This window comes from Callorhinchus milii, unplaced genomic scaffold, assembly GCF_018977255.1.
Source record: "Callorhinchus milii isolate IMCB2004 unplaced genomic scaffold, IMCB_Cmil_1.0 Scaffold1, whole genome shotgun sequence".
Lineage (NCBI taxonomy): Eukaryota > Metazoa > Chordata > Chondrichthyes > Chimaeriformes > Callorhinchidae > Callorhinchus > Callorhinchus milii.
Genome location: NW_024704742.1, coordinates 84743142 through 84768429, shown reverse-complemented (window position 1 = coordinate 84768429; position 25288 = coordinate 84743142). Strand labels below are relative to the sequence as shown.

Here is a 25288-nt window from a genome sequence, read left to right as displayed (position 1 = left end):
CTTTGTTGCTGGTACAAAGTGAAAGCAACATGAGACAACCTTGTGTGCTTTGATACTGATGAGGCTAATCCAGAATTTTCACTCTTATATTGTATCTCTGTGCCTCCATCTTTGACTCCAGCACCTCTGCTGTCCTGCGGATTGTCTATCAGACATCAAGTTTGGATGAGAGCCAACTTTCTCCAAGTCGGAGGCCCTTATCCTTAGCTCCCATCAGCGCCTCCTCACCTCAGGTGCTAACAGCATCACTATTCATGGATGTACTCTCCATCTTACCGAGCCAGTATGGAACTTTGGTGTCTTGTTCGACCCTCAACTGTCCCTCTAAACCCCACATCCGTACCATGACATGCTCTGTCTTCCCCCACCTCTGCAACATTTCCTGCCTCCAACACTGCCTTTCCCCTCAGGCCTCCGAGACCTTCATCCATATATTCGTCATGTAAAGACTCATATATGCTAATTCCCTGTCTCCCTGGCGCTCACAACTCTTCCCTCCACTAGCTGCAGATTATTCAGAACTCCTGCACCAGGGTCCGTGAGCTGATCATCCCCTTCCTCGCACGGCTTCACCAGCTCCCCTTCCCACAGTGGATCAAGTTTAAGATCCACGTCCTTACTTTCAAAGTCCTCCACAGTCTTGCTCATCCCTATCTCTGGGACCTATAACACCTTACTAACATTCCCGCCTACTCACTGGTCTGCTCCATGTCCCCCGCACTGCCCACCCCACTATCGGCAGTCTGGACTCCGGCCCTTCTGCCCCACCCTCTGGAATTCGATCCCAGAATCCCTTGGCCTTACCTTCTCTCTTGCCTTCTTCAACGCCCATCTCAAGACCTTCCTGTTTGACTGTGCCTTTGGTCATCCTCCCACCCCCGCCCCTTTGTTTTTCACCCCTCTTGATTCCAACAGCCAGGTCGGGTGGAAACCCTTGACTCTCCATTGCTTTTGAAAGTCATCCTGACATGAATTGTGCTATATAAATGCAATTTGTTGTTGTAGTGCTTTTGAGGATCAGCATAATGAAAACACTGGTGCAATGTCATCTGTAAAAGAGGATTACAGCAACAACCATAAGCAAACCCATTTTACTTAATCTTATAGACTCAGTTTGACCTGTCATGAGGAGTGTGCAAGTCACAATGCAAGTTTTTGCTCCATTGCTGCATAAAATAGGTGAAATATAGCAAAGGTGAGATGTAATATGGGTAAGAACCTCTGTGGTCTAATTTGCAGTATTTTATAACAACAACAAATTCCATTTGTAAAGTGCCTTTCACATCAGGACGAAGTCCCAAGGTGCTGGACAGTCAGAGATTTGGACCTGAGCAGGGGTTTGGGATCAGGAGGGGTGCAGGGTAGGGGTAGGAGGGTGACTGAAGGTATGGTCGAAGAGGAGGGTCTTGAGACGTGCCTTGAAGGAGGCAACCGAGGGAACAAGGCAAAGGGACTGTAGGTTGGAGTTCCAGGGTGGGGGCAGAGAGGCTGAAAGTCCAACTGCCGATGGTAGGGTGGAAGGGAGATGTGGAGCAGATCAGAGCCTGCTGAGTGGAGGGAGCGGATAGGTTGATATGGGGTAGCAGATCACAGAGGTAGGAAGGAACAAGGCCTAGAGTAATAAATGCATGGCTGAGGGTTTTGGTGGCCTGAGGGGAGAGGCAGTGGCGCAGACGGGCGATGTTGCGGAGGTGGGGGAAAGCAAAGCGGGTCATGGCATGGATGTGGGGTAGAAAGGATAGTTGTTGGACAAGACCCCAAGATTCCGGACTGGCTCAGTGAGGTGGAGTGTGCAACCATGGATAGTGATGCTGTCAGCGCCTGAGGTGAGGAGGCACTGACAGGAGCCAATCAGGAGAGCCTCGGTCTTGTTGACGTTCAACTAAAGAAAGTTAGCTCTCATCTAGGACTTGATGTCTGACAGGCAGTCTGTCAGGACAGCAGTGTCCTGGAGTTGTGGGTGGAGGCAGAAAGATAGAGTTGGGTGTCATCCGCGTACATGTGGAAGTTGACCCCATGTCTGCGGATGATGTCACCAAGTACATGCTGAGGAGGAAGGGGACCCAGGACAGAGCCCGGAGGAACCCAGCGTTCCTGTGGGCCAGCATGACTTACTTCCAGTTAGTTAGTTGATTACCTCTGAATGTGTCACTTCCTTTTTGTAGGTTTAAAACCAGCTGCAGTGCTTCCGGAGGAAAGTGGTGTTCTGGGATGCCAGGAAATTTTAAACTGGTCAGTAAAATTCTGTTTTTAATCATCACTTTTCAATAGCTATGGAAAGGTGCAGAAGAAATACAACAATAATAACAAGATTACATTTGTATAGCGCCTTTCACATCAGGAGGACGTCCCCAAGTGCTGGACCGTCAGAGTTTTGAACCCGAGCTGGGGGTCAGGATTGGGGAGGTTGGAGGGCAGGGGGGGAAGCAGGGTGATCAAAAGAGCAGTCAAAGAGGAGAGTCTTGAGATGGGTCTTGATGGAGGCAAGGGAGGGCCGAGGTGGAGGGACTGGGGAATGGAGTTCCAGAGGCAGAGTAGCAGAAGCCTGCCCGCCAGTGGTGGGGATGGCGAGGTGGGGAACGTGAAGCAGGCCAGAGCCCGCTGAGTGGAGGGAGTGTGCAGAATAATAGGGGGTTAGGAGGTCGCAGAGGGAGCAAGACCATGGAGGGCTTTGGAGATGAGGAGCAGGATCTTGAACTGTACCCTCTGTGTGATGGGAAGTCAGTGGAGTCGGGCGAGGATGATGGTGATAGGGTCACAGAGACTGGTGCGGGAGAGGACACGGGCTGCAGAGTTCTGGATTATCTGCAATAACAACAACAAGATTACTTTTGTACAGCGCCTTTCACGTTGGGAGAACGTCCCAAGGCGCTGGACAGTGTACAGCATTTCTGACCCGTATCAGGGAGGAGAAGGGAAGGGAGGGGAAGGGGGGTGGCCGATTGTATGGTCGAAGAGGAGGGTCTTGAGGCGGGACTTGAAGGAGGCTAAGGAGGGGATGAGGTGGAATGATTGGGGTATGGAATTCCAGAGATTGGGGGCAGAGTGGCTGAAGGCTCTCCCGCCAATGGTGTGGCGGGTGGGTCGGGGGACGTGGAGCAGGCCAGAGCCGGCTGAGTGGAGAAAGCGGGCGGGTTGGTAGGGCGTTAGGAGGTCACAGAGGTAGGGTGGGGCGAGGCCATGGAGGGTTTTGTAGGTGAGGACCAGGATCTTGAACTGGATCCGCTGAAGGATATGGAGTCGGGCGAGAGTGGGGGAGATGGGGTCACGGAGTTTGGTGTGGGAGAGGACACGGGCTGCAGAGTTCTGGATTATCAGCAGCCTGTGGAGGGAGGAGTTGGGGAGGCCGATAAGCAGGGCGTTTGCATAGTCGAGCCTCGATGTAATGAATGTGTGTATGAGGGTTTTGGCGGCCTGTGGTGTGAGACAGTGGCAGAGCCGGGCGATATTGCAGAGGTGGTGGAAGGCACGGATGTGGGGTAGAAATAGGTAGAAATTTTCATGTATAAGCCCATTGCAAGTACGTAGCATCAAAGTCACTTAGCAGCAACAGGAATTTCATTGATTTTTAGAGACTGACTGTGAAACATCTGTAAAAGTAAATGAAAGAAAACTTGTGGATTTTCTGCTCTGCTTTGATTTTATGTCACAGTTAAAATATAGAAGCTTTTTTTGTTTGAGGTCAAACAGTCGGTATGTCACAAGGACTGAGTCGAATAGTCGTCCTTTATTCCATCTGACTAGTTCTTGGGTGGAATATGTTCCAAAGGTTCTAATGAGGAAGCTCACCGAATAGAGGACTTTACAAAGACAAGGCCAAGGCCCTTCACTGGGACTCAGTTTGAATTGCCTCACTAACTCAGAGTATTTTCTGCTGGCCATTCATACAGATTTGACAGTAGCTTTGGAGACTTTTGTAATGATCCTCAGTGGAAGGAGTTGTATGACTAATGGCAGGCATTTTTGGGAAGGCATCTGAATTTAAAATAGGGGAGGAAATACTTTAAAAATTAAAGAATTTATACATTAGATTGGTTCAGAAAATATGCAGCTTAAACTACTGTATGACTAGAATGGATATTTATCTTGTTGACTTTTACAAATTCCTCTTAAAAACACACTTTCTAACATTTTATAAATGAGCCTCATATATGTTGTTTGCCAGATGTGCAATACTGTGGAGAGACCTGCTCTTATTTACAAAAAAAATTAGCTAAAAGAATCTATAGCTTCATAGGGTCTAATTGTTAAGATGCAAATGATTGGATTCAAATGTGATGAGATTCAAATGAATCCTTTTTAAATGCTGGTTTACTGCAAAAATTTACTGAAAATTGAGGTAAATGAGAGATGTTCCATGCACAAGTCCTGTGAGAATCTATCAGGTGCCATGATGTGCACATCTATACACATTTCCTCACTCATACATTGCTACCTCAGTACAGTCCTTCCTCACCCAGGACAGCGGCAATATCTTGGACAAAATAGAATTTACCAAGGGGGAATTTTAAAAAAAATCTAGGGATGATAGTTGACCCATCAATCACCATGTTCAAATTGTGTGAGGCAGCAATAAGCAAGACAAGCAGAGTGCTGGGTTACATTGAATAATCTGTTAAATTCAGAATCCCAGAAATCAGGCTCATCAGTTGTTTGGTTAGGCTGCACCCGGAGTAATTGCTAAGAGTTCTAATCACTGCAGCAAAGGCATTGCAGAGGAGAACGATGAGAACGATTCTCGTGTGAAAAGGATGGGATATGAGGAACAACTAGATAAACTAGTTCTGTTCAGCCTAGGTATCTGAACGGGGAATCTTCTGGAAATACTGGGGATTTATAACGCACTTTGCTGAAGCAGTAGCTCACTTATAGTGCTGAAACCGTCATCCATGCATTTATTACCTCCAGGTTCGAGAAAGCCAACTCTCTGCTTGTTGGCCTTCCTAACTCTTCCCTCCAAAGCTGAGAATCATCCAGAACTCTGCAGCTCATGTCCTCTCCCACACCTGGCTCCGTGACTGTATCACCCTCGCCCGGCTCCACCGGCTCCCCATCCCCAGAGGATAGAGTTTAAAATCCTTGTCCGCGCCTTCAAAGCTTTCCACAGCCTTGCTCTTTCCTCCCTACCGCTGTGACCTGCTACCATATCGATCTGTCGGCTCCCTCCGCTCAGCAGGCTCCGATCTGCTCCATGTCCCCTGCCCGGCCTACCCCACAATCGGCGGACTGGCCTTCAGCCTCTCTGCCCCCACCCTTTGAATCTCCATCCCACATTCCTTTCACCTTGCTCCTTCTCTTGACTCCTTCAAGTCACATCTCAAAACCCTCCTCTTTGATCTTACATTTGGTCACCCTCCTACCCCGACCTTCTCTGCCCTCCACCCCTCCTGATCCCAAACTCCTGCTCGGGTCGAAATCCCTGACAGGCCAACACCTTGGGACCACCTCCCAATGTGAAAGGCACTATACAAATGTAATTTTCTGTTGTTGATATTGTCATGAAATAATGATAGGCTGGGAAATAATATTAATCCATGCATTTGATACATAACCTTATCACCGCATTGAAATGTCTCAAAGGACCTCACAGGGAAAAATGTAAAGTGGAGTGACTATTTTGTGGGCGAATTTTGTAGGTATTCCAAAAGGGTGAGAAAAAATGGCCAAAGAGCCTTCTGTATCCGAACCTATTCTGTGATCTTATGTTAGATTTCTCTGACTCTTCTATCAAATCTGTCCTGTGCCCAGCTGGCAGGTTAAATCTCCTTGTAATGTGACATGACTTATGTCACTTAACTCCTCTTCCCAAGTTAAAGTATTGAGTGGGGGCTTGGTCAAGATTGAATGATATTCAGAAATGTTTGATGAATGGATTAGGATTAGAGTAGTGTATCTCCATTATGTGGTACTCAAATGCAAAATAAAACAGAAGGTAACTGAGCCACCATATGGCCATTTTATAGTGTGGCAGGCCAACTCGTCAACACTGGAAGCTGGCTGTGCTTGATCATTGTGCCAGAGCTGCAGAGGGCAGGAGATGGATAATAAAAAAAAAATTAATATAACCAAATTGAAATAAAGCAGTTTATTGTATCTAAGTGGACTTTTTAATATTATGTAAAATATAGGTTCATATTCTTTGAGCAAATGAGATCCATTGATCAGATTCATTTATTGTATCATTTTATTAACTAGTTTTTTTCTATCTCATTCCCATTGTTTAGTACACAATCTTTTGGGTGTTGAACTCAGGTTGCACTGTATGCACGTACAGCTCATTAATTTGCAAAGTAACATGTGATTTGATATTTCCAACATGGTGCCAGGAACTGCTTTGCCATTAATTCATTCTGAAACTTAATCTGGTGCTAGGTAACATGTCTAACATAACCTAAGTAAAATTCTCAAAAGTAACTGCATTATCAAATTTCTTCTTCAATTAGACCTCTTAGGCTTATTAGGAAATATTAGTGGGGCTTGATTTCTACTGTAGCATATTCATACTCGACGAGATGCTTTTGCTATGGGTATTTAATTTTTTCACACATCACAAAACCACATTATACACAGCTTTCACTGATTCATTATTTAGTTGAAGCAATATCAAACAACACTTGTGCGAACTACAACAGTGTTCATGAAGCGGTTACCCAGCATTTGTCAGTGCATTTAGGAGAGCATTAGTGTAATTCGGAAGGGGTGGAGATAGAAATGGAGTCCTGTAGCTCAGTGGTTAGAGCATTTGCCTTGCAAGCGAGACACCGGGGTTCAATTCCAAGCAGGGCGAAACCTTGGGCAAGTTTCCTTACTCCACGCGCCCAATAATAAATCCCCCAAAACAAAAACAATAATTAAATTGGTCATTTTCAATCTACGACTGTTTGTGGGACATTGCTGTGCGCAATTGGCTGCCGCGTTCGCCCACAAATATACGTCAATTCACTTTACAGTGTGTTCTGTGAAGCGCTTTGGGACGTCCTCCCGACGTGAAAAGCGCTATATCAAATGCAAGGATTATTATTATTATTATGACTGTTTGTTGGACACTGCTGTGCGCAATTGGCTGCTGCATTTCGCCCACAAATATACAGTCAATTCACTTTACAGTCTATTCTTTGAAGTGCTTTGAGATGTCAAGAAGACGTGAAAAGCACTATATCAAATGCAAGGATTATTATTATTATATGCTGTGCAATATGCTTCAGATATTTCCACTCATGTTTTCCAAAGATATCCTATTTGTTTATGATGCTGTTGTTTATTATTTTGTAGTTTTTTTAACTCTAAACTCATCACTGTGAAGAAAACTGTATGTTGTCCCAAATGATAATACGTAACAGTCAATTTAAGTTTTTAGTTATGATAAGTATGTTTGCCACATATATTAATAGATTTTAACTATTAATGTGACTGGAAATATTTACACCACATCATTAAGCAGCTCTGTTGTTGAAATTGTTGTGGTAATTTGATGAAGATAATTATTTGCAAAACAGTACTGTTTATTCTTTTAAATGATGCTGTGATTTCCTGTGTGTTCTGTTCTATTTCTCAGTTTGCAAATGCATTCCTGTTTGGTGGCATACAACTATCACATTGGAGCTGATTTTCCCTGGGGCCATTTCAATCTGGTGGTGGAATATGATTATGTGGAGAATTCATGTTGGACAAAGCTTTGCAAGCAGCAGAATATAAATCATATGACATTTAAAACCATACTTCCTAAGGCTCCAGAAACAGGTCCGAACGAGTTTTATTAATTTATTGTGTATAAAATGGAATTAATTTGGATGGATTTCTTTGAAGTTTTATTTTAATTAATTCATTTGGTGATCCCCAAATGCAGTGTTACAGGCCACTATATTATCTACTATCCATCTTATGAAGGCTCAGACCTGTGCTTGCCAGATATCTGATAACCAATTAGTGACTATCCGGCAGAAAGGGGTGTAAGCATGGGCTGCTTGTGGTTGAACTGGCTTAAAAGGGTGATGTATACAGCAATAGAATATCAATATGTGGAGTCCTGTAGCTCAATGGTTAGACCACTCACCTCACAAGCGAGATACCTGGATTCGATTCCCAGCAGGGCGAAACCTTGTGCAAGTTTCCTTACTCCACATGCCTGATAATAATCCCTCAAGAAAAAAAAATAATAATTTGGACACTTAATCAAAGACTGTCTGTGGGACACTGTTGTGCGCAATTGGCTGCCGCGTTTCGCCCACGAAATATAGTCAATTCACTTTACAGTATATTCTGTGAAGCGCTTTGAGACGTCTAGAATACGTGAAAAGCGCTATATCAAACGCAAGGATTATTATTATTATCATTATTGAGTCTGTGGGAGCTGGATCTTCAGCACTCCAAGGCACTTTTGCTGACTGATTAGCCTGGTTCATTGGTGGCACTTGGAAAGGCACGTCAGTCAGTGTGAGTATGGATTCTTCCCAGTCTGCTCCTGTTAACATTACAAGCCAAAGATCTAACAAGTAGATGGGCTCTTAGCTGGATGAGCAGCAGGAAGTTTGCCAGGCAGTGCTCACAATGGCAAGCTTTGTGCTTTTAGCTGGTTAAACTCTAGCTGTACCCTAAAGCCACTCTAGGATCTTCAAAACGCAAAGTGCTTTACAGCTGTCTGGGCACCCAACCTGGGAGCATATTTTCATGCTAAAAAGTATTCTTGTATTTTGTTTTACAAGAATAAACTATTCAGCCTCAGAAAAATAGGGTTGTCTTTTCATTTTCAATTTGGGCTCCGTGTTCTGCCCTTTGCCAACATCAGTGTATGGAGGAAATAGATCACGATTCCTAGGAAGTGTTTGCTGTGGCAATAAACATGAATAATTTTGAATAACATCTGATTGAGCTTCAACTTAACTGCCAACAGTAAATTACGCTGCTTTATATCTAACATTGTATGTAGTGTTCACAGCTGGCAGTCTGTGAATTCACTTGGTACCAAACAAAGCCTTAACTCTTAACAGTATGAAAATAGTTTCTTAAAGAAGTTGGTTACCTTAGTGATTCAAAAATGTTCAATTAGCTTGTCTGCTAAATCCTCCCAAAGGCGTGTGAACTTGTAATTAAGAGGTCGAAGGTACATCAGGACATCTCAGTCAGCGCTTCTGAAATGATACAAATGAGCATTAAAGTCATCAAAACTGTTATCAACCTCATTCCTCTCAGGTCACTACATGGATTAATAATAAACATCATAATAATAATAAGCCTTGCATTAGATATAGCACTTTTCACGTCTTCTAGACGTCTCAAAGTGCTTCACAGAAGACTGTAAAGTGAATTGACTGTATATTTGTGGGCGAAATGCGGCAGCCAATTCCGCACAGCTTTACATTAATAATGTAATAATAATGTAACAGGATTACATTAGTTTTAAGAGGGAACTGTCACCATGGACTCCTCTCTGATGTTGAATAGCAACAGCCAGCACATCCTCACATCTCGGACTTTGTCACCATTGGAATTACTTTTTTCCGTGTTCTAGAAAGGTTTTTAGTAAGTCAGAATACACCCGGGATATACTATAAAATGTAGTGACTCTTCATTTTGTCTTGCTTACCTCTCTGTATGCCAGTCCAGATAGGCATCAAATTACTCTTTAAGTTGACCTTTTACACTCATCAGGATGAGCCTTGCCAGTTTTAGACAATGAAATGCATCATCCACTTTTGTCACCTCTATTCTCAGCATCAAGTAGTCTTTCACCATATATAGCACAGGTAGATGAAGAATAAGGAACTATTCACTCTGCCCCCAAATGGATCTTAACCCCAATCTAAACAGAGCACCTTACATCAGATATCCTTGACTTTTATAAAAATTTTTGTCTAAAAATGTGTAAACAGATATATGAATAACAGTCCTTTTAATTCTAGAAGACTCACTATTGATGAAATCTGAGTCATTGTTGTTAGAACTGCAGATTCCATACACTTTCTTGATGTCTGAAAGTTTATTGAACACTCCAGCCATGCTCCAACTTCTGGAATCAAGGTATTTGATATGTTTTATTAAAAGATAATTTGGCCATTGATTGCCAAGTCCCTGTGATGTCTCCTTGTTCTCGCTTAGTGAAGATAGTGGGAGTAGTTTATAGACTCCCGAACAGCAGTCACAGTATCTCTCAAGGTATAAATCAGGAAATTAGCAGAGCATGTAGTAAGGGAAAAACATTAATTGTGGGTGATTTTAATCTGCACATAGATTGGGACAACCAAATTGGGAAAAATATGATAGAGGAAGAGTTTATAGAATGTATTAGGGACAATTATCTAGATCAGTATGCCGAGGAGCCAACCATTTTGTGCAATGAAGCAGGGCTGATCAGCAAACTGGAAATTAAGGCTCCTCTAGGGCAAAGTGATCATAATATGATGGAATTTAGCATTAAGTTAGAGAGAGAAGTAGTTAAGTCCGAAGCAAAGGTTTTAAATTTAAGTAGAGCCAATTTTGCTGGTATGAGAGAGGATTTAGCCAAAATAAATTGGGAAATTAGATTTAAGGACAGTAAACCAGCAATGGCAGACATTTAAGGTTATAGTGCAAAATTCCCAGCGAGCACATATTCCTTTGAGGAATAAGAATGCCACGGGATAGGTGGCCCAACCGTGGCTAACTAGAGCAGTTAGGGAAAGTATAAAGTTAAAGGAAGAAGCCTATAAAACAACTAAGATGAGTAGTAAACCCAAGGATTGGGAGAACTTTAGGGATCAACAAAAGAGAACCAAAAAAGTGATTAAGAGGGAGAAAATGGAATATGAGGGCAAACTAGCGAGGAACATAAAGACAGACTGCAAGAGTTTTTATAAATATATAAAGAGGAAGAGGCTGTCAAAGGTAAATGTGGGTCCGCTACAGACAGAGACGGGGGGAAATTATAGTAGGGGACAAAGACATGGCAGAGTCATTAAACAAGTACTTTGCTACTGTCTTCACCTTAGAAGACACTGAAAACTTACCAAGAATAGAAGGGAACCAAGAAGAAAATATTAGCGAGCAACTTGGGGGAATTAATATTAGTAAAGAAATGGTTTTAGGTAAATTATCAGGTCTTAAAACTGATAAATCTCCTGGACCTGATGGCCTACATCCTAGGGTTTTAAAGGAGGTGGCTACTGAGATAGTGGATGGCTTGTCTTTGATCTTCCAAAATTCTCTGGATTCTGGAATGGTTCCCATTGATTGGAAGATTGCAAACGTAACACCACTATTTAAGAAGGGTGGGAGAGAAAAGATGGGGAACTATAGACCAGTTAGTCTGACATCAGTGGTAGGGAAAATTCTTGAGTCCTTAATTAAAGATGTCGTTATGGAATTCCTGGAAAACCATAACAAGATTAGGCAGAGTCAACATGGCTTTACAAAAGGGACGTCATGCTTAACTAATCTTTTAGAGTTTTTTGAAGATGTATCTAGTAGGTTAGATAGGGGGGAACCTGGAGATGTAGTATATTTAGATTTTAAAAAGGCATTTGACAAAGTGCCACACAAAAGGCTATTGCACAAGGTTAAGGCCCACGGGATTAATGGGAACATATTAGCATGGATTGAAGAGTGGCTAACAGGTAGAAAACAGAGAGTAGGGATAAACGGGTCATTCTCGAATTGGCAGGATGTGACTAGTGGAGTGCCACAAGGATCAGTGCTTGGGCCTCAGCTATTTACAATTTACATCAATGATCTAGACGAGGACATTGAATGTAACGTATCTAAATTTGCGGATGACACTAAACTAGGTGGGAGAGTAAGCTCTGAGGATGATGCAAAAAGATTGCAACGGGATATAGATAGGCTAGGGGAGTGGGCGAGTAGGTGGCAGATGGAATTTAATGTGGGGAAGTGTGAAGTTATTCACCTCGGTAGAAAAAATAGAAAAACAGATTATTTTCTAGAGGGGAGAGATTAGATAGTGTTAGTGTTCAGAGGGATTTGGGTGTCCTTGTACACCAGTCTCAAAAAGTTAGTTTGCAGGTGCAGCAAGCAACTAAGAAGGCGAACGGCATGTTAGTGTTCATTGCAAAAGGTTTAGAGTACAAGAGTAGGGAAGTCTTGCTGCAACTGTATAGGGCCTTGGTGAGACCGCACCTAGAGTATTGGTCTCCTTATTTAAAAAAGGACATACTTGCCCTAGAGGGGGTGCAGCGTAGATTCACTTGGTTAGTTCCTGGGATGAGGGGACTGATCTATGAGGATAGGCTGAATAAACTAGGGCTGTATTCTCTAGAGTACAGAAGAATTAGGAGAGATCTTATTGAAACATAACATTCTTAAAGGGCTGGATAAAGTAGACACTGAGGGTCTATTTCCCCTGGTAGGAGAATCTATAACCAGGGGTCACAGTCTTAAAATTAAGGGTCAGCCTTTTAGAACAGAGTTGAGGAAACATTTCTACACTCAGAGAGTAGTGAATTTATGGAATTCGCTACCCCGGAAGGCTGTAGATGCTCAGTCCTTGAACATCTTCAAGGCTGAAACTGATAGATTTTTTAAAAATAGAGGGATTAGGGGATATGGGGATATGGGGATAGGGCAGGTAATTAGAGTTAGGTCTGAAGATCAGCCATGATCTTATCAAATGGCGGGGCAGGCTTGAGGGGCCGAATGGCCTACTCCTGCTCCTAATTCTTATGTTCTTATGTTCTTTTACTGATGTGGTGTTGTCGCATGACTACATTTGTAGCATAACAGGTTTCCATATTCTGTGGTAACCGTTTCTATACCTAATTTCTTTAGAAATCTAAATATTTGAAGTTGTAATGGATGTTACACTCCTCATCCTATAATGTGTAACCAACTAGTGACTGTCTTCCTTGGGAGGGACCCGGGGTCTCCTTGGTTCTGGACTGGCTCCAGGATGACATGCTTGGAAATGTTACACATTAAAAGTATTGCTAGCCAGACTAATGTGAGGGATATCTAATCTGACGCATTGGAATTTCCGACTACGTGTACTACAATACTGGCATTATAGTCGCCTGTGCAGAACATAGCGAATAAGGCTGCTTGTGCTTCTGATGCTCTGGTTTCTGATGCTCTTTCATATGGAAACTGGATAAAATGGACATAACATAACATGTAGGAGCAGGAGTAGGCCATTCGGCCCTTCGAGCCTGCCCTGCCATTCAATCATGGCTGATCTTCTAATCTAACTCCAGCTAATAACATAACCCTCTCTTATCCCCACATCCCTTTTGCAATAAGAAATCAGTCAATCAGTCAGTCAGTCTGTCTGTCTGTCACTAGTAAACAAAATTGTGGAGAGTATTGAATTGAGAATCCTGACCAATACTAATTTACTGTTAGCAAGGATTCATCATGTTAGAGGCAATAATATACCAAGGCAGCGGGGCTAGAGGATCTAAATTCAAGTTGTGTATAAACCATACTTTCCTGCTTGGCTGTAATGTAGCTGCTCGTGAATCTTAAACATTTAAGACTATCAGGAAAAAGAAAAAGGAATGATGACATTTCTTCAAGATTCTTTAACAGGTAGATGTTTTCAAGTGTTGAGCATCTGTTGGCTGAATTTTAGCTTTCTTCTCCACCCCCTTACAATAGAAAACTTCAAGCCTAAGTTATCATACTGATTTTATATTGTGGTTCTGAAGTCCCAGAATTCACTTTTATATGGATTCTGGACTTCTGGCCATTTTTATAGTTAATGAATTCTATGCATGCACTGACATCTTGACATAATTGCAAAAGTTTTGTGATTCTGTGTCAACTTATTCCAATTCCACAAATCGTCACCACACAGTGAAGCTCCTGTACGTAGAGACAATATTTGTAGTTCATATGGAGTAATCTCATATTACTGGGAATCAAACTACTTCTGTCATGGAATCATAGAATTATACAGAAGAGGAGGCCATTCGGCCCATTGTATTTATGCTGGCTCTTTGAAAAGAGCTATCCAAAACAAATCCCACTCCCTCATTCAATCACTCTGCTCCAAGGAGAATAATCTTAGCTTCTCTAGTCTCTCCAGATAACTGAAGTTCCTCATTCCTGATAGCATCCTGGTAAATCTCCTTTGCACCCTCCCCAATGCCTTGACATCCTTCTGGTGCCCAGAACTGAACACCGTACTTTAGCTGAGGCCTAACCAGTGTTTTATAAAAGTTCATCATAACTTCCTGACTTTTGTATTCTAGTCCCTATTTATAAAGCTTAGTATCCTGTATGCTTTTTAACAGTTTTATCTACCTGTCCTGCCACCTTCAAAGATTTACTTATATGAACCCCCAGGTTTCTCTGTTCCTTCACCCCCTTTAAGATTGTACCATCAGCTTATATTGCTCATTCTTCCTCCCAAATTACATCACTTCGCATTTCTCCACATTAAACTTCATCTGCCATATGTCTGCCCATTTTACCAGTCTGTCTATGTCTGTCCCCTTGTAGTCTGCTACTATACTCCTCACTGTCTCCCAACAATATTCGCCCAGCTTAACAGCACCATTTAAAAGCACGTGCTTGCCAATCAGAATCTTTATTGCCTAGAAATACAATCGCTGCACTTTACATTAAATCCCGTGAAGAACTTTCAAGGATTCTGACCGCACAATTAGGCACTATATCATATGCAAGAATTTTATGTTTAGAGCACAGAATATTGTCCCATTGATTTTTCCACAATCACAAGCATGGTTGGTACCACTCTGCTCTGCAATCAATGACTATCTTCTGCTGGGAGAGTTAATTAACCCGCACTGGATGAGACTTTAAAACGAGGACCCGTTTGCCTGTTTAGGTGGGTGTTAAAGATCCCATGACACTATTCGAAAAGAGAAGGGAGATTCTCTTTCCCGGTTTCCTGACCAACAATCCCCCAAATAAAATTGTTCATTTACTCCATGACTGTTTGTGGGACATTGCTGTGCGCAAATGGCTGCCGTGTTTAGCCCACAAAATACACAGTAAATTCACTTTACAGTATATTCTGTGAAGTGCTTTGATATGTCTTAATGAAGTGATACGACACTATATCAAATGCGAGGCTTAATATTAGCCTAACACTGCATCTAGCAGCTCATATAAGCAACGGAGACTAGCTTGTTTAATTGACCAGCAGTCCAGAAAGTGAAAGTCACAACTTGATGGTTCAGAATCAAGTACTAAATAAGAGGAACAACCAGAACAAGAAAGATGTTTCTTCTCTTACAAATAAACAGTCCAGTAAAACTTTTATTAAGAAACAAGCAATTTTTTTTTACTAGTTAGTAGTGTAGTGCACTGATTCATTGTGGGAATTTGAATCCATTTTGGTTTAGTCCAGATGCCCACTATTGTTAATACATCTGGGTTCCTGAAAATTCCCCATTAATGCGTATCAGTTTACATTCCAGATATAATATTACCCTTTTGGAGAGAAATAGTAATCCGACACTACACTTGTTTGGAGGAACAGATCACTATGCTATTATTACAGTGGATGAATGCACAGCTATAATCATGCAGGTATGGGGGACGGGGAAATTATATCAGTGATTAAATTAGTACGCTTGCTGTGCGCAATTGGCTGCCTTGTTTTGCCCACCAAATTTACAGTCAGTTCACTTTACAGTAATATTCTGTGAAGCGCTTTGAGACGTCTCAACAACGCAATTATTATTTATGTTTCAAAGAAGAAACGTCTGAACACTATTTTTACTTTAACGGAAGAATAATACAGTGTTTGCACTATGTCCTATATAAAAACTCAAAAAAACAGTATGCTGCTCATACTGGTAATAATCTATTCAAAATAAATGTGGTCGCTCAATCCACGATTGTTGTGGGACACTGCTGTGTATAATTGACTGTTGCATTTCATCCACAAATACAGTCAATCCACTTTACACTATATTCTGTGAAGTGCTTTGAGATGTCTCACCGACATATATGGTGCATGGATTATTATTATTATAACAATTGTTTTTAGGATATTGAGGAACTGGCTACTACTGAGAGAGCCTCAGACGCTATTATCTTGAGACTAACAACTCTAGCATTGCAATATAGCTGTGTCTGGCTCATTTTCTACCCAAAGCAAGACCTCAACTCACAGTAAGTGGACCATCACATTTCCAAATCATTCTGTTCTCCCTTGAAGTCTTTGAATGTGTGTTCTGTAATGAGCTAACATCTCCACAGTCCAAGCTCTCAGCAAACCCAATCCTCATCGCACTAAGTCCACTTCCAAAGTAGTTTCATACTGAACCCTCCCCACCCCATCAAAACAAAATCCTACAAGGTCTGGGAGGCTTGATTGATAAGTGTTGCATAGTCGTTGTTTCCAGGATTTACCAGAAAGTTCTGAGATATAAATGTTTCACTTGCATCTAAGTCCTTATAAAATAGGCTATATTCCAAAATACAGTTCCATAATAGTCTTGAGACGACATTAGTAAAGTAGCTAATGGTAAAAGAGCTAAATCAGAATTGGGGTTGTGCCATCTCCTGACTATATTAAGAGTCTGACATTACCATGAAGAGGTACAAGAGTTTCAGCAGTGAGGGATTAGTACACTACAAAGTTATTCATGGAATTCTTGATTGGTTCAGTCATTTAAGCATTTCAAATAGGACCACAATGTCCTGGGTTTGACTCCTGGTGAGCCCTGGATTCCTGGTACACAACAACAATAGACATATCAAATAGTCACACTGTAGTGGACTATCACAGTTATAGTTCTGCTATCAAATACTAGTGGGTTTTAGGCTAAGTGTCCTTGTGCCAATACTTCTCTCCGAAAGCCACTGAAACCCTGGTCCATGCCTTTGTCACCTCTTGGCTGGACTATTCAAACGCCCTCCTCACCGGCCTCCCCTCCACTACTATCCATGAAATCCAGATTATTCAAAACTCTGCCGCCCGCATTCCCACCCGCACCAAACTCCACTCCCCGATTACCCCAATCCTTGCCAGACTGGCCTGGCTCCCTGTCCCAGAGAGGATCGACTTCAAGATCCTCACCTTTGTATTCAAATCCTTCCACTCCTCCGCACCCCTCTATCTCTCTGATCTCTTTCCTCAAAATAGTGCCCGTTGCCTTCGTTCCTCTGGGTCTGGCCTCCTCCTTGTCCCCCGAGTCCTCCGCTCCACCCTCGGTGGCCGTGCTTTCAGCCACTATGCCCTGAGGCTCTGGAATTCCCTTCCTCACTCCCTTTGCCTCGCCCCCTCTCTTCCTATTTTCAGGTCTCTGCTGAAGACCTTTCTTTTCGACCGCGCCTTTGGTCACCTTCCTCCCCCTCCCCCTGGCTCGGCCCCGGGATTCATTGCTCTGAAGCGCTCTGAGACGCCGTCCGGCGTGGAGGGCGCCATATAAATACGTTGTTGTTATTTGCTTTCAACTCTTGTTTATTCCACTTAATTAAGTTTATTCCACTTAATTAAGTTTATTCCACTTAATATTTCAGTGGAATAGGTCGCTTGTATATATTTAATAAAATGTTATCAAATTAAGTTATTTCATTATTTTTCAAATGATCTTTCTTATGATATCGTCACCTCTCAGGTACTGCTTTAATGGAAAAGTGTTTCACAATCTTGCCCTGATCTATGCAGCCTTGGTGCCATTTGTGCTGAAATCAGAAGAAACTGAAGTGAAGGTACAAAGTGATTAATCTGTTAAAGGAATTAAGTTTCCCTTGGTAATAATCACTCCCTCCCAAAAAAATGCTAACTTAATCCATGACTGTTTGTGGGGCACTGCTGTGTGCCTGCTGGCTACTGCTTCACCCACAAAATCCACTTTACAGTATATTCTGTGAAGCTCTTTGAGACGTCTCAACATGATAAGGTACTATATCAAATACAAGGATTATTATTATTAACATATTAGAGCACCTGGATTTGAAGGATTCTTAAATAACGCTCATAAATTTGAAGCGAGATTTTTGGTAAGTTATTTTAAGAACTACGTATCATTGTGAAATGATACAACCTTACCCAAATGAGGGAGGATCTGTGAGAAAGCATTCCTGTTGGCCCTATGTACACAAGCTGAGAAACCTGAGAATTTTACTTGTAAAACAATTTAATCCTTGTTATTGTTATGATAAAGCAGCTTGACATTGTAACCCTAGTGCACAACAAGATGTTAGGACATGGATTTTCACACATGATAATAGTAACTTAGCTGAGGTGGCGTATGAAAGAGTTCAAAGAAAGAAGAAAAACAAGAAATGCCATTCACATAAAAATGTCTTCACGTTTCCCACGTTGATGTTATTTGTTCTCACAAAGGTGAAAACAACAACAAAATTACATTTGCAAAGCACCTTTCATGTCGGGAGAAAATGACAGACTCTGCTGCACACATCTTATCAGCACTACTACACAATCTTCTTTTGAGACATCAACTTCTGTCCAGTTTTGTGAATCACACAAAGCATTAATTACAATTGAAGAAACGTACCAAATGAAGGTAAACAGTTTGATGGAGACTCAAAACTGTAGTGATGAGAAATATTAATAAAGTCATGGAATTATACATTTTACCAATAACCAAAGGATTGATTTAACTTTCTGGCACAGGAACCACAACCAAACTGGTCAACAATTAATTGGACCAGCATCAGCATTCAGTGCAACTGAAGCTATTGTACGTTGTGACATAGACCTTAGCCAAAAGTTGCTTTTTGCGATCTCGCCATCTTATTTTCTCTAGCAAGGACCAACTTCAATCCACACTGGCTCCCATCAGTACCATTTGTAAAATCATGTAAAATCAAGCCAGCGAGCATAAACAACAACAACAAATTACATTATTATTGCAGAACCTTGCACATTGGGAGGATGTCCCAGGTGCAGGACAGTCAAGGATTTGGACCCGAGCTGGGGGTTGGGATGAGGAGGGAGGGGAGGGTAGGAGGGTGACCAAAGGTGTGGTCAAAGAGGAGGGTCTTGAGACGGGCCTTGAAGGAGGCAAGGGAGGGAGCGAGACAAAGGGAATGTGGGATAGAGTTCCAAAGGGTAGGGGCAGAGAGGCTGAAGGCCCGACCGCCGATGGTGGGGTGGGCCGGGCAGAGGACGTGGAGTTAATGTCACATTAACATTTTAAAAAGGCTGTTTTAATGATATCCAATCCTAACGTTCCTGAATGTAGTAGTGAAGCTCAGTTCTTACTTTATAAAAAAATGTCTGTAAAGGACTGTAGAGCATTTAGTAGTATTTACTGAGTTAAACTGCAAATCCAGTTAGTTTGTGCTTTGCTTTTAGGTTGTAATCTTACCAGGAATTGCACAGACAGCCAAGGTGATTCGTCAAATAGCAGACTTAACTTTGATTTCATCTGATCGGGATCCATTCATCTGGCTTGACAGGTCTTGGCTTACCACTCTTCCAACAGAGGTCTGTTCCATGTTATAGTTTAAGAATATTACCTGTGTTTTTGTAGCCATCTAAAGACCCTATATTCCAAACAAAAGGCCTTGCCTTGCTAATATAAGCCTGGATTTGCAGCAAGGTTCCTGGTTGTCAGGCAGTTTGACCCACCTCTTTAAATATTAAAATCTACAGCAAGTGGGAAGTAGAAATTTTACCCCAGAAATGATGGTTCCTACTGGGAGTGGAAGCTAAGGTGGAAAGTTGAATTGAGGTTGAATATTTCTCAAATAAATAAATTTCTATCTCCACATAAACAGCGCATAAATGTTGGGAATCCTGCCTCAATGATAACTGATAGCCAGAGCTGTTTGAATTGTTGGTCCTTGACCATGTTTACATTGCTTTTGAGCACTAATTGAGAAATGATGTGCAGTTGGTTTCCAGGAAGCTGTGTGGCCATTACATAATCTGTTTACTGAGATGTAATCATAACTACAATTGCAGCAGTGAGTAACCTACACAGATCACATTTTTTGCACACTGGATGGATACTTTCATAGGATGTAATTATATGTTTAGTTGATCTTATTGTAAAAATTGCCTCTTTTGAATTGGTGGATCCCTGATTGTTTTAATGGAAATCGTTTACTGGTTCAGGCAGACTTACTGCTATTGTTTTCATAGAGCATTTGAGAAAAAATATTTTGTCAAAACAGGGCAGAAGTGCTTTCTGTAGAAACTATTTCCAAATTTATTTTACATATTAAAAAATTCTCCTACCTGCTAGCAGATGCCTATCTTTTTGGAATTCTGCTTTTGGGTTTTGTTTGCTGCGTGCCTGAGCTAATCAGGTGATTTAGGTTACAGGCCAGCTTGCCTGTGGAGTAATTTGTCAAGCCTCGTGGCCCTATATTAACACAGTACACCCATTCTACAACACACACAACATGCACTATCACGTATGTTACATGAGAGGAATAGAGAGCTAAAGTGGCTAGTTTTCATTAAATCTAAAATGATACAAGATAAGGTTACATGCTTAGAGAGGAAATATTGGAATGCACAAGACTGGAAAAGACAATTAATTATAGTTTGTCTATCAAGTCTCAAAAAAGCTATTGTGCTAATTTTTTAAAAATGAGAAGAGGTGGAAGGAAGTCCATTGTAAAGATATTAGAGATAATGTGATTGAATGGATTTTTTTTGTTTCAGGAAGAGAAGCAGCTAGTTGCTTTCCCTAGTTTAAACTCCTTGGTAGCACAGTTGATGTTGAACAAAGCTCCATCACTGTTGTGGATGTTGTCAGCAACTGTAAATGAACTACAGGAAATCCTTCGAGAGGTACCAGGAAAGGTTCTAAAGGTCTGACATTTATTTATATTTGAATGGTTTGAATTCTATACTGACGTCAAAGGCAGCTGAAGTACATGCACAATCCACTGTTTTAATAACATTGTAGGTCGCAAAAGTAAACCTTGAGCTGTTATTGTCATCATCAGAATCACAAGATTGTAAAATAGCCCAAAACTCACTCCAATCCACCTAAAGATACTTTTGTCTGTCATAAGGATCTTCTAAAGACCTATTTTGTATCATGTGACAGATGATGGGGGGGGGGGAAGTATAGTAAGTTTTTTTTACATTTATTTAATTAAACAATGTTTGATGTAAAAGAATCAGACTTTCTTGAGTTCATAGATTTTAAAATATACAGAACAGGAAGTAATCTGTGCTAGCTTCCTGAAAAGACTACACCAATTGTCCATAGTGTGTAGAGCATATAGTGTACAGTATTCGGAATTCATGGTGTTACTTGTGAAAACAATTAAACCACTAATTTTATTTAAAATTTAAAATTAAGTTCGGATTATAAAATGTTCAAAAGTGACTAGTGCAGTGCTTTGTGAGAGATGATAAGATTGTGATGCTCTTGCACCAATCCTGTGATCACCATTTAGACTTGCTTATGTTAAAACACGTCACATGTCTGGTACCTTACAAAAACTGCAAAGCACTATGAAAATGGTTTCCATTCATGTTACTGAATAGCATGTACTTATTTTTAATTTTTTTAAAAAAATTGTGCAAATTTGAAAGAAGTCACTAGGATTGAAAAGATTCTTCTCGGGTAAGCATGCAGGTTACAGGTCCCTTGGCTGCTTGATAAAAGTATTTTGCAAGATAATAAATAATAATCCTTACTTTAGATATAGTGCCGTTCATGGTGGAAAGATTTTTCAAAGCGCTTCACAGGATTTACTGTAAAGTGCAGTGGCTATGTATTTTTAGACAAACATAAACAGTGTCTTATGCAGGGAACCCCCTGTATGTCATACTGATATTTCACGACTGAGGTGTTATGACGTTTATGGGATTCCTTGCAGAAAACCCAGTTTGTGTCGTAAAGACTTCTGGCAAAAAGTTAGAACGCACCTGCAAAACTCTTTTTCAATCCCACAAGTTTGCAAAGTAACAAATAGCAACAACAAATTAAACACAATTGCATAAACGTTATGATTCGACAAACCACTTAATAATAATAATAATCCTTGCATTTGATATAGCGCTTTTCACGTCTTCTAGACATCCCAAAGCACTTCACAGAATATATTGTAAAGTGAATTGACTGTATATTTGTGGGCGAACGTGGCAGCCAATTGCGCACAGCAATGTCTCACAAACAGTCGTAGATTGAAAATGACCAATTTATTATTGTTTTTTTGTTTTGGAGGGATTATTATTAGGCGTGTGGAGTAAGGAAACTTGCCCAAGGTTTTGCCCTGCCTGGAATTGGCCTGTGGTAGTTTATAGCCTGTCTTTGGGTGTACAGTAAAACTCGCATAAGTCTGATCTGTAGAAATCAGCGTAAGTCGTAAATCTGCTCAAGATCCATTGAATTTCCTATAACTTATCCAAGTTTCACATAACTCATACTTTGCATAAGTCATTTTAAATGTATGGTCCAACTGATATGACTTTTGTGAGGTTTACTGTATAATGATTGTTGCACTGAATGCCTCATCCCAATGATTGTTTTAGCTTTTCAGTCAGATCACTGCATTGCACAAACTTAGCAATTCGGAGGGGCCGAGAAACGCACAGCATGAAAGGTCAACCTTTGCACCTCCCCTGTCTGAGCCTGCTGAGAGTGAGCTCTACCCAGAGATTGCAGAAAATGGTCACTGTGCTAGAGGTGAACTTAAAGAGCAGAAAAGTCTGGAAATGACTCATGTCCAGGAGGGAGAGGCTTCGTGGGAACCTGTGAAAGATGTGTCAGCTGTACAATTTCAGGAGGTAAAACCAGGTTTTGAAACCAGAGGTGAAACCTGCTCGGTGTATTCCACACAAACAGAAATGAGACAAAAGATAGAAACGGCGTTAAATGAGAGAAAAGATCCGCCACATTTTCTTGAAAGCTCTGATTATAATGCTGAAGCACAGCATCAGAGCATCGCACGTTCTCAAAACATTGTTCCCGTTGTGAATACTCAGCAAACCGCACCGCTGAGCAACAGCTTATTTGATCATCTTGATCAATTACTAATGAAGAATCACTCAGATCCCCTCGAGACTGACCTTTATCCTGAAAATGGTAAATTGTCATCATTGGAACAGCTTTGTAGTCGTGAGCACATATATACCACAAAGAACAAGTATCAAAGAGCGAATGAGATAAAGGGTATGAAAACTAGCAGTGACACAGAGCTTAGCTTCTTTCTTCAGCAAGAGGTAGATGTCAGCTATGGGCTGAGAAAAAAGGAAGATATGCTTTTGACAATGCAGAGGTTGGCCAAGACACAGCATCCAATACTACAGCATCAAGCTTTCCCGGACTCATCTGAGAAACATTTGGAAAATTTATTTCATCCGTTAATTGACCCTCTCTGTCATCAGGGCAATCGAGACATAGAAAACAATCCTAAGAAAATGCCATACATTAAACCTAAATTTACTGGTGATGACTCAGTTAGTCGTCAATATACATATGTTGACAAGCCTCACATCTCTGGTGGTTCTTACTTTCCCCTTAAAGGAACTGACTTTTGCAACAAAATCACAGATCAGACTTTTCATTCTGAGGCAGTTAAAAGAGGAATGGGAAAGAAAAGACTGTGCTCAGGAACACGGATGAACGAATGGATAGGGTCACCTTCAGCAGTTCCAGACGAAAGTTTAACTGACACAGCATCATTTTATATGTACACACCAACTTCATCAGGTAAATAGTCTATAAATTGTCAAGTTATTTATTGATTTTAATGCATACAGCATTGCACATTGCAACATGTTGTATATAATTCTTGTAATATGCATTCCATTCCCACCTATAATTGTTAAAGAAATATAATTTCAAATACTGAGTGCATATGAATCCTGTAGCCTTAATTTACTGGCTTGGAAAAGATTTAATGTGAGTTTTGAAATGAGTCATTTTACCTCATCTCAACAGGAAAGAGATTTCTTTAGGTCTCACCTTAAACTTCTTCCTAAATTTATTTCACAATTTTATGTGATTTTTTTCTGTACTTCTATGTGGATTTACATCCCTCTGAAGTGGACTATAGATGCCATTGTTTGATTCAAACAGTGCTTTCATATTATGAGGGCACAACCAGGGATAAATAATAATCCTTGTATTTATAACAATATTGCAATGCACAAACTGGCTACTGTGTTTTGCCCACAAAATACATAGCCAATCCACTCGACAATGTGATAAGGCGCTATATAAAATGCAAAGATTATTATTAATACAACCATGGATAATTCCAAATTAAGACATATATTTACCTCCCAAGGATACAGAATGTTGACTTTTTCAAATATCTTCCACTTTTAATTGGATTTGGTAATGGAATAACATTTTATAAGAATTAATAACAATAATAATCATTGTATTTGATAGTGCCTAATCACATCCTTGGAAACATCTCAAAGTGTTTCACAGGATTTACTGTAAAATATAGTGACTGTGTATTTGTATCTCTGGTGAGCGGTTGACCTCACCAAACTGTAGCCCACAAAGGCAGGATGTCTTCATAACCAGAGCAAGTGTTCCCTTTCATCAGCTGAAAGGACACTTATTTCTGCCAGATGGGATTGCTCCTATCGGGTTTCTTTCTCCGTCAAGATGGGCTAAATTACCATGAACACTTGAAATTATGTTATTGTTAAATTGTAATGGGAAACACTGGACTAAAGGCCTAACTGAGGGATAGCAAAATATCCCTGAAGATCAGAATTTCAGTGAAATTTGAGACTAGGAATCAAGTCTTGATGAAAGCCGCCAGGCTTCCTAGCACTTTTATTTGTCTGAGATATGCAAAAACATATTTACAGGTAAAACATTGGAATTGTAGTAGCACAATTATGAAAATGATGTTTCCACAAAGGGTTTGATTCCCAGGCAGGGCAAAACATCTTATGTTCTTATTTGCCTAAATTTCCTTACTCCACACACCTCTGTTTACCTAGCAGTAAGTAGGAACCCGGTTGCTAGTTGATTGGCGGATCGCTTTTCCAAGGGGAATAATCCCTCCCCCCCAAAAAATAATAATTTGGTCACTCAATCCAGGACTGTTTGTGGGATACTGGCATTTACTGGCATTTTTGGTGCCGGTATCAGCAGTGTAATTGTAATTGCAAGCAAGAGGTAGCGAATAAGATGTCTTCTGTTCAAGGGATTCAAACTGAGTCAAAGTTGATATCCATATCTGGCCACTGAAGGCCAGCGAGTATGGTGGGAGCGTTCTCGGAGAGTGGGCTGGCAGTTTAGTCAGTCCGAAATGTGGGATTAGCTGCAACAGAATAATCCTTGCATTTGATATGTTTAATGTTGAGAGGCTGTCACAAGGCGCTTTGAAGGATATACTATAAAGTGTAGTGACTGTTTTATTTTGTGGGTGAATGGAGCAGCGAATTTGCCTATACTACTGTCCCACAAACAGCCAT

The 25288-nt window shown here is 41.1% G+C and overlaps 1 protein-coding gene across 1 annotated transcript in view; it reads left to right on the top strand.

Moving 5' to 3' along the window:
- The window catches only part of shoc1 (shortage in chiasmata 1), a 49034-nt gene that overhangs the window by 21904 nt on the left and 1842 nt on the right, over window positions 1–25288 (top strand). The window contains exons 16-24 of the mRNA XM_007906517.2: window positions 2166–2232; window positions 7556–7740; window positions 9900–10017; window positions 15372–15483; window positions 15947–16071; window positions 17523–17616; window positions 19229–19360; window positions 20549–20698; window positions 22376–23555. Of these exons, the coding sequence (XP_007904708.2) occupies window positions 2166–2232; window positions 7556–7740; window positions 9900–10017; window positions 15372–15483; window positions 15947–16071; window positions 17523–17616; window positions 19229–19360; window positions 20549–20698; window positions 22376–23555 (2163 nt within the window). The remainder of the gene's footprint in view (window positions 1–2165; window positions 2233–7555; window positions 7741–9899; window positions 10018–15371; window positions 15484–15946; window positions 16072–17522; window positions 17617–19228; window positions 19361–20548; window positions 20699–22375; window positions 23556–25288) is intronic.